Source organism: Polyodon spathula, chromosome 17, assembly GCF_017654505.1.
Source record: "Polyodon spathula isolate WHYD16114869_AA chromosome 17, ASM1765450v1, whole genome shotgun sequence".
Taxonomy (NCBI): domain Eukaryota; kingdom Metazoa; phylum Chordata; class Actinopteri; order Acipenseriformes; family Polyodontidae; genus Polyodon; species Polyodon spathula.
The window spans coordinates 27,542,745-27,553,561 of NC_054550.1; the positions used below are offsets into that span (position 1 = coordinate 27,542,745).

The following is a 10,817-nucleotide window of genomic DNA, read 5'->3' on the forward strand; positions in this document are numbered from 1 at the left end:
GAAAAACCACAACACAATAATGTGTCTTTTTAACACAAGTCTGTGTGGCTAAATACAGTACTGTGTTAGAAAAGCACATTATTGTGTTTGTTAATTTTAACAGAAAATTGTGTTGTCCCTGATTGTTTTAAGAGTGGAATAACTGCATGACGTTTTATTTAAAAAACAAACAAAAAAAAAAAACCTCCATAGCACACTCACCAGAACTGGAAAGTGGAAGCACGCAGGGTTGGTGCAGTGGTTATATTGTTTTAATTTAATGTTTTCGCTGTGTATCTGGAGCTTTGAAGCTGGAGCAAGTCGAGACAAGCAGCGCAATTTAAATATTTACCAAGGGACAGCCGTCAGAGACACGGTGCAACACAAATAGTGCACTGCCAATTACGACCCGCCAAGAAATGAATGTAATTATCTGTTTACTGTTCTTACTTTTTTTTTTTAATAATGGCGCATGAAGACGCTTTAATGCAAAACCGAGGCTTGTATGTTACATTATTTTTTTCCACGTTTGACAACAGTCAGCTAAACATAATTACCTGTTAACGCAAAACAAACTTCAACTACTTTACAAATAAACAACCTATCTATCTATCTATCTATCTATCTATCTATCTATCTATCTATCTATCTATCTATATATATATATATATATATATATATATATATATATATATATATATATATATATATATATATATATATATATATATAGTGTACAAAACTTTTTTTTTTTTTTTTTTAAATCGCAATTTCCTTTTTTAATAACAAAAAGTAAACACGTCTTTTAAATAATTGAATGTAAATTAATTAATTAGTACGTTTTATTGTGTTGTAAAAAAAACAACACTATATTATCATTTTAACATTTAAATAATCGTTTAGATGACTTCGATAATACATTACAGATTTTTTTTTTTTTTTTTTTTTTAAGAAGTGATTCTGTTTAGAAAGTGGCTTATCAAAATGCCTTATGCAAGATCATTCCTTCACTGATAAAATTAAACAAAGCAATTGGTGTTTAGAAAATTATATTATTATTTACTTTTCACTTTGTTTGTATAAAAGATCATTCCGCTTCTAAATGACTTTTTTGGTAAAATGTGAATTTGTGCGATTTCATTCTACCAAGGTGCTTCTTGGCTAACACTGTGCAACATTGTAACATAATGCTGACTGTGTAGAGCCTGTACGTTTTGTATAGCCTTTATAGGCAGTTAATTGGGAGGTAGGAGTTAGAAATGTATTTCGCCACTAAAGACAAAAAGAAATGGAAACATGTGTCAGAAAAGCTAGCTCTGAATGCACAAAAAAACACAGACAAAGGCGCCCAGGGGACGTATTACTTTTTCAATGCTGTGATTACCAAGCAACTCTGTCGCCAGACGGTTTCACATTATTAGACACATTAATCAAGCTGTGTGTATATATAATATATAATATATATATATATATATAATATATATATATAGACTATATATATATATTATAATTATAATCTTAGAAGAAGACGAGCAAACTCATAGAAGAGATCTTAAGAATTGAGTCTACCTTCAATCAAGTTCTATCGATAAGCAAAATTATGAGCATTCGTTAATTTGACTGGATAATTCGCTCAATGTATTTTCTTCCAGACACATTCCTTTCATAGGAAAGACACGAAATTATTTCATACTGAGTTATTTTATAGCAATCAAAAAGACTACAGTTACAGATCAAACTATAGCCTACTAATTATCGGGTACATTTAATAAAAGAATACATACATACATACATACATACATATGTAGGCCTACTAGATTTTGCAATATGCTACAGGCTAATTTTATGATAGTTGCAAAAACATAAACTCCCCTATACATACTTAATCGAGACATATATTGCATCTATTTGACAAACGTTTGGACTAAGAATCAAATATGTATAGTTGTGAGCATGTTCTGCTTTGATAATTAAGTTGATTTCTTGTTTGGGATGTGCCGGGGTGAAACAAAGTAGAAGGTGTCATGTGTTCTTTGTGGGCATTTTGGTAGCATCGTGTTTACTTGGTTATCGTTTCATCTTTATCAATTCCAATTGTTTGTCTGCAATTATAGTAAAACACGTGTAATTCATCAGGACATACTATATACACTGGGGTCACTGTTGTTATATGCAAAGCTAATGGAAAACAATGGGGTTTTTTTTCGAATTTGTGAGTTTCATTGGTAAAATGCAAGGCTCTATATGATGATGACAGTTAGAATATGGAAGATCAGAAATCACCAGGAAACCTTAAAATCACCTTTCCCCCGGACACCACCATAATAATAATAATAATAATAATAATAATAATAATAATAATAATAATAATAATAATAATAATTTGTGCAATCAATAAATCGATAATTGTCTGAAGATTCATCTCTGCGGGTTGTCGATATCTTTGCGACCTCGTGTTTTTTCGGCTGATTAGACAAACCCTGCCCCAGCTTTTTCTTCAGAACTACCTGCAGTACACGTTGGTAGCCGCTTCCTTGGTAACAGAAGTAGGATATAGCCTATAGTTTATTTGTTTTATCAACATGCAATAAACATCCATCCTTGGATATGTATTACAATTCCTGGTTTAGCTAAATGTTTCCTATGTGTATCAGAGGCAAACTCCCAAATAACTCGTGTTTTGACAATAACCGAGATATGAACTGTCTACCCACATAGCAATATAAACACACGCACTGTCGTCAATATATCAATACAATTACAACAGTAGATCTGTTTCTTTTTCATATATTGTTTCTGTGGGTCTAAGTAGAGATTAACAATATATAAATAACCCAGGGCAAGTCTTTTAAAAAATACAGATACTAATACAGATTATATATATACTGTACTCACCGCTGTTGTGGGTACCTGTATACCAGTTTCATTTGTTTGTTTAACTGAATTCTGACTGAACTCACCAAAGTTAACATTTTGAAAACTAACAAGTGGGGTTTTTACCCCTATAGTTTGAAAGCAAATGTAACCGTGCCACAATGTTATGATGGAAGGATGCTGAAACGACAAGCCAGGTAGACGCTTGTCTTAATCAGCTGGCTATTCGTTTAGTTTTAGTGTGTGTGTGTGTGTGCGCTCTCGCGCGCGCGTGTCTGCTGAGAAGCCGCTGACAACTTGCCGATTTAATGAGTGACGAGGCAGGGCTGCTGTACAAGAGTAACACTTCCCTAGTGCGAAGACCTCGTACTGGGAAGTTTAGTTCACTACTGTTCTCGCAAACCTAATCATATAACCTGTAACCAAAACCCTGTACAAGAAAGGTACAACACGCTAAATACAGTAACTTTTGATCGCTAATTGTTAACACCATTTCAATCAGCTGAGGATCCTTTTGGATTTAGTTATAGAGAGAAGAGATACTTCTTGAAATAATTCCCAAAGCTCTGTCCTAAAGGTATTTAAATGTGGTTTATGTTTATGTTTTTCTAAGTAAACAAGTGACATAGATAATAAACGTGTTAGATTAACACTGCGCTCGATTAAAAAAAAAAGTTATTTAATATAATACACTATAGTATATCCTTAACAATTTGAATTCCTTTTTTGTGTTTCGTACTAGGGTCCTATGCGTTAACTCAGCATGATGTTTTGTTTCATACTAGTGCTGAAAACTGAAGATCAATACATAGGTAACACTGAAGTAAAAATAAAAACTGCACCTACACATTTCGGCAGGGTTTGTGTACATCATATTAACGTCAAAGAAAACAATATATACACAGAGGAATGCATTTAAATGGTCATAAACTTTATTGTATGGTGGCAAATCCAGTCACACATGCAGGCATACACTCAAGCTGTACACACGGTCCACACTGTGTCGGTCTTTCGGGTTTCTTCTTCCAGGCTATTTTTCTGGAACCAGGATTACCAATGAAAACACTGTAAAATAATTCAATACAATTCAAATAAACAGGAAATATCAAGTGTATGTATTTTCATTAAATAGATATAATATTTAGAGCATTACGTAACAATACTGGTAATATGCAAAATAACTGAATCTGCGCATTTATATCAACAAAGAAATCTGGAAGTCAGCAGTCCTATAATTGTTTTTTTTTTTTTTTTTTTTTTTTTTTTTTTTTTTTTCCTTGCAGTTTTGGAATTATAGCAGACCCTATTTATTTACCATTAACTTGTTATTTATCCCTGAGTAACTTGTGAATATGTATCAAATCAATGGCCACTGCCCTGAATTAAAAAATAAATAAATGCATACATAAATAAATAGCATTAAACATGTATAAAGCAAACCGTGTTAGCCAGATAAGGCCATCTCCGATGTCATTTGTACGGTTCAAGTATAGCACGCACGCACGCACACACACACACACACACACACACACACACACACACACACACACACACACATATATATATATATATATATATATATATATATATATATAATATATATATATATATATATATTTATATTTCGTTTTTTATCCTTTTTATGATTTACCTCTCACAATGTTTATGCAATATAATATTTTGTAATCGTAGTAACCAGCATTCTTGTTTAAAATCAGAATAGATTAGACATTTGAATGTTTGGTATACTAAATTATGCTTATTTCAGTATTAGGAAAAACACAACAGATTTCTTAACACAAACACCCAGCTGTGTCTATTTTTAAAACAATTTCAATGACAGCTTGCACTTATGAGCATGCAATCAGCTATCGCTTTTTTTCCCCTCTCTGTGTTAATCAACACTTTCCTTCCTGCATATCAAAGTATACATAGTAGAGTTACTCCACATCAGTAAATGTTTGCGTCACCTGTCCTTTAAGAATCAGTTACACCAAATCAATCCACGCTAGACTGAGTACGAAACCGAACAGCCCTCTCCAGTAATATAAAATAAGTTCCAATGCAATCGTACTTCCCCGCTCAATAAACCTAAATAATGTAATGAGATTTTAAATCGCAAACACAAGACAAAAATAGATATAGCCAAATACATTGCATTACGTACAACAGCATTTAAATTAATATCTTTTCAAGATACACTTTGCAACCAGAATATCCACAGGTGCTTATGTTATAATAATAATAATAATAATAATAATAATAATAATAATAATAATAATAATAATAATAATGTTTCAACTATACGATTAATTTGGAAAATGCTGTATATTTAGGAATTCTGCATACAAATCCGCAATACAGGTATGGAACCTAAAAATAAAAAAATAAAAAATCCAACTTCTCTCAATTGCACTTTTTTAAATAAAATTTTATTTTAATGTGACTCATCATTAATAACAATAATTATGTTTTTGAGTCAGTGCAATGATGCCTGTAACTAAGCTTATTTAGATATATGAGAATTTACTAATATGGCTATTCAGTCAAATTAATTAATCAAAATTATTAAATAGGTATAGCGTTTATTTATAGCCCACGGTTTGCAAGGCCGTTTAATTTATTTATTTAAGAGACGCATTCTGCAGCTCTCCCCATGCACTCTGTTACCTCAACATCAATCGCGCGCTTATTTATTTGTGTATTTATTGATTATGCACATGAACATTAAAACACAGTTATAGTACATACCTTAGGCGTGTAAAAAATTAGTAAAAACATCAAGGTAAAATCAACCTCGCATGTATGATATTAATCATTCGGTTGCAACAGTATAAATAATGACCATGTGCAGAATACGCAGAAAAAAAAAAAATACAGCCTAATAATACAGATAGGTTCTATATTATCAGTAAGTACGCGCCCTAATTTGCGCAAGCGAAATGGAGTATTCGATTTGTATACTAATACATATGACAATAAAGATAATAAGAGGGAAAGACAGATATTATACAGACAGGAATCCAACAAGGCCTACTTCAGCACTTAGGAAAAATATCGTAATACACTGTATTGTTATAACTTTATTACGTGTTTTGCATAACACTTTACGTTTATACTCATTTTCACACTGTACAATTTTATTTATTTATTGAAATCGTTCAAATGTGTCTTAAATGTTCGAAATATTTGTAAACACTTAATCAAAAAATGGAACCCGCTTTGGAGACATAAAGTAGTACCTCTCTTCTTCCACAAGCTTTCCGTTCGCCTCTTGTGTTTTTCCAAGTAGGTATAAACAAACTTTAAACAATATGAAAAATATTGACGCACCACACTAGAATTATCCAATACAGTGCGACGGGAGGCGATGTGATTTATTTGCTTAGTCGGATTTGTACAGGAAACGAGAATCTTTGTTGTTGGGATGGGTTTTCTTTGCAGCGCTTTGGTGAACCCTGTGTATCCTTGCGCGCTCAAACAGCGGTGATTGGCTGAAAGGGGGTAGACGCTCCGGTATTTCTAGAACTCTGGTTGGCTGTTGACTAAAAAGGTTCAACCAGTCTTTTTTTTTTTTTTTACAGTCTAGTGTCTGTGGCTCCGTAATTAATTGTAGCTGCTGTCTCTTATCGACGTGTTTTTAAAGAACATGAAGTAGTTTTTTTACTGCAGGAGTTGCCAGCGGATGAGATTGAGGTCCAACTGTGCTGCTGCTGTTGCTATTTTGCCTATGTGTGATGTTGGATATGGGAGAAAGAAAAGAAGTGAAAATGATTCCAAAATCATCGTTCAGTATAAACAGCTTGGTGCCTGAAGCCGTCCAGAGTGACAACCACCACAGATCAGCCCCCGAAGAACAGGAGAAACATCTTTTGCCCAACCCGGTGCAGGACTCAAAGCCCGAGAACATTGACAATACGAATGAAAATAGTTCGTCCGAGTTACCTTGCTCAGAAGAAAAGGAAAAGCAGGAAGACAAGAAAGTGGAGTGCAAGGAGGGGGACAGTGGTAAAGACGGGGAAAAGAAAAATGGCAAATATGAAAAACCACCTTTCAGCTACAACGCTTTGATCATGATGGCTATTAGGCAAAGTCCGGAAAAACGATTGACACTTAATGGCATTTACGAATTTATAATGAAAAATTTCCCTTATTATAGAGAAAACAAACAGGGTTGGCAAAACTCCATCAGACACAACCTGAGCCTGAACAAATGTTTTGTAAAAGTTCCACGGCACTACGATGACCCTGGTAAAGGGAACTACTGGATGCTGGACCCTTCTAGCGACGATGTATTCATAGGTGGCACAACTGGAAAACTTCGTAGGAGATCGACAACCTCCAGAGCCAAATTGGCTTTTAAACGGGGAGCTCGCCTTACTTCTACGGGTCTGACATTTATGGATAGGGCCGGTTCCTTGTACTGGCCAATGTCTCCTTTCCTTTCGCTCCATCATCCCCGGGCCAGCAGTGCTCTGAGTTACAATGGGACCACCGCTGCTTACCCTAGCCACCCAATGTCTTACAGCTCGTTATTGACTCAAAACACTTTGGGAAACAACCACTCATTTTCTGCCACAAACGGGTTAAGTGTAGACAGACTTGTAAATGGAGACATTCCTTATGCCACTCATCACCTCACAGCAGCAGCCTTGGCTGCCTCCGTGCCATGTGGTTTATCAGTGCCCTGCTCAGGCACGTACTCCTTAAACCCTTGTTCAGTAAATCTTTTATCAGGGCAGGCAAGTTACTTTTTCCCTCATGTCCCACACCCTTCAATGACTTCTCAAAGCAGCACTTCAATGACGGCCAGGGCAGCGTCCTCCACGTCTCCACAGGCTCCTTCATCTCTCGCCTGTGAGTCTTTAAGACCCTCTTTGCCAAGTTTTACTGCAGGACTTTCTGGAGGACTTTCTGATTACTTCCCACATCACAGTCAGGGGTCTACATCAAACCCTCTTATACACTAACAAACATCCACTGGATCAGACTGTAAGTGAACATTTTACACACATTTGCATTGTAAAAATATATAAAGGAGAAAAAAAAGAAGTCCAGGTATTTTTTATTCAAGTTCCCCATTTTCTGTACACACCTGTCAAGTCTCTATAGGATTGTTTAATGCGCAATGTGGGGAGAAACTAGATTATTGGGATGGCAGTAAAACTATTGTAGAATGTGTATTTATAGTGACTGCAGTTTTACTTAATTTTAATATAACAAGTTTATTACCATCACTTAAATCACCAGCTTCCGATGTTTGCAGTATTATAAGTTGTCACGGGTTTGCTGGTGGTTTCTGATTTTTGAGAAATGACGTACTAATTTTGTTTGAATTATTTAAAAAAAAAATGTAATTTGTATTATGAACAAAAAGAGAGATTGAACAGAAATAATGCCCTCACCCCATCCTTTGGCTATCTATTATTTTGTCCCTTTCTTTAAAAATGTTTGGTTTATTTTTCCCCCTTTTTTTGGACCAAAGAATGGGTTTAGAAATGCCCTCCTTGAATACACGAGTATTAGTCCAGTTTGCAGCACTGCCTGACAGAAAAACAACTATCAGAAGGGGACAAAATCAATGATTGCCTTTAGTTTGTGTTGTGTGCATATTTTAATGTATGTGGTCACTAAAAGGTCACATTCTTTTTGTAATTAGTGAAATGTTAATACCTATTGTACTCATAGGTAAACTTTGCGAACGTGTAACCCGTGTTGAGTAAATGGCTCATGAAATTCTTGAGTGATTGTTAATGTCTATAAAATTCATGATTGTGATATTGTGACCCGTGTTTGTCGCTTAAAAATGTTTACCGAAAAAGAATAATAAAAAAAAAAATAGGTTACGTTCATACATGCTGAAAAACGTGTCTTTTTTTTTTTTTTTTTTTTTTTTTTTTTACAAAGCGTGCAAGTAAAAGGTTTGTACAGTCTGCAATGTTGAATGTTTACCTTGGGTTGCTGCATGGTCCTTTGACCAAGATTTGGCTAGGCCTTGACCTTCAAATAGTAATCCCTGTCAGTATTAAACACAAATGATGGGATTCTGTCAATCGCATGCCGTATTAAACCCTGAAAGTACTTAGTATATTATTTTAAAATAATATTTTGTATATGGTTAATTATTGTATCAAGTTATTTCCACGATAGGGATACATTGCGATTATTTTATTTGTATTTATTTTTTTACCGAAAAAAATATTTGAAATTATTACCATCTGTTAAATCAATAATTAAACGGCTTATTTATATGTTTTTATCAAATGCTTTACAGGGGGAGCTTATTATAAATAATAGCGCGTTGTCATGGTAAATATCAATCTTAAAAAACAATAAAGAACGCGAAACGTTTTAATGTCCATGTATATTAAAACAAGTATTAATATATATTTTTCAATCTAAAAACATTTTAGACTATTTATATTTGTAATTGTGATTTGAAATATCAGTTTGTGGCAATAATTTAACAAACACGTAATTAAAAATAACACAATAAAAACGTGTGTTCGATGTATTTCATACGCATTGTCTCCGGTTATATCCATTTTAATTCAATTTTCGCATAAAAGGAGGATTTAAAAAAAAAAAAAAAATCTCAGCTGGAACCTTGATTAGATTATATTGTTTTAGACCCTATCACCAGAAAATATTTGCGTTTATAAATTATTTCAAAGAGATCTGCAGAGGTGTGTTGTTTTAATTTTCTTCCAGGAGACACTGATTTAAATGCATTTTAGAAAATTGCAAAGCGTATTACTCTACCTGTCTATACACACAACAAGTTAACACGCCCGTTGCGGTTTATTTTACATTTACATAGATGTGTTTTTAAGCGTGCAAGGGTACTACTTTACATGCACTTTGGATATAATTAGATGCAGTTGAGGAATGTGTTATTCTGCGATTTTGAAAGAAAGAAAAAGACATTTAGTTTCAAAATGTATCTTATAGCACACTTTGTGAGGGGTACTTTGCTCATTTCTAACAGCGGCATTGTATTAAATGTGTTCAGTGGTAATGCAATAACCTCGCTGGCTTTCACAATAGGCCTTTGGAAATGAATATCTCTCATCGAGATGTTATCGTCTTGATGTTAAATGGGGTGACTGCAAACAAGACCAAAGCAGCGGACAGTAGTCAGAATAGTCCGCGAAAATACCACTAAAGCATGGCGTTTGAACATAGCAAATTCACAAAATGCTATTCACCTGAAGAAAATGACACTATATATTATATATATATATATATATATATATATATATATATATATATATATATATATATATACATTTGATACATTTTGTATCACCGTCTACCCTTCCCCATCCACCAAAGGAGAGCTGTTTGTCGAAATAAAATAATGAATGCAATTATTCTTTCTTTCTTTTTCTTATTTTTAACATATTGCAAATATGAATATTTGACACTACTGATTACAAGAAAGAATGTGAGCGGATTCACCCCGCATGCGCGAACTAGGGTTATGTATTACTGAATAGATACAATTTCACAATACATCCCGATGTGTATCAGTGTAAACTTCTATTTTATTTTTACAGTATGAAAGAAAATACTAAATTTGAGTCTAAGACCACTTGAAATGTATGCTAAATAAGAAACCAAAACTGAAGCATTGTTAGCAATAGTGTTTAAAATGCTATGAATGTTTCCCATTTACTAAAAGTCATGCGGTAAATGAACAAAAAGGCCGTTGGCTGTTATTTTATATTAAGACAATAGGAACATTTTAGGTGACACAACCTGCTCAGTCTACAAAATCCATCTAGTTTTCTAAATGCATTGTGTTATAACCGTATATTGGCAACCGACAATATATAAATTCACAAATATTATTATTATTATTTATTATAGCATATATATATATATATATGTGCATTGTGCAGAAAGTCTAAAATCTAAAACCAGTGCTCCTCCAGGACAAATGTAATGCCACCATCAATTTA

General features: G+C 33.7%; 1 protein-coding gene across 1 annotated transcript; it reads left to right on the forward strand.

Annotated features, from left to right (window-relative positions):
* The first annotated feature begins 6,457 nt into the window (after positions 1-6,457).
* On the forward strand, positions 6,458-8,192 carry foxg1a (forkhead box G1a). The gene has a single exon (XM_041275545.1). It carries the CDS (start codon positions 6,591-6,593, stop codon positions 7,821-7,823), a length of 1,233 nt encoding a protein of 410 aa, XP_041131479.1. The 5' UTR covers positions 6,458-6,590; the 3' UTR covers positions 7,824-8,192.
* Positions 8,193-10,817: the final 2,625 nt, after the last annotated feature.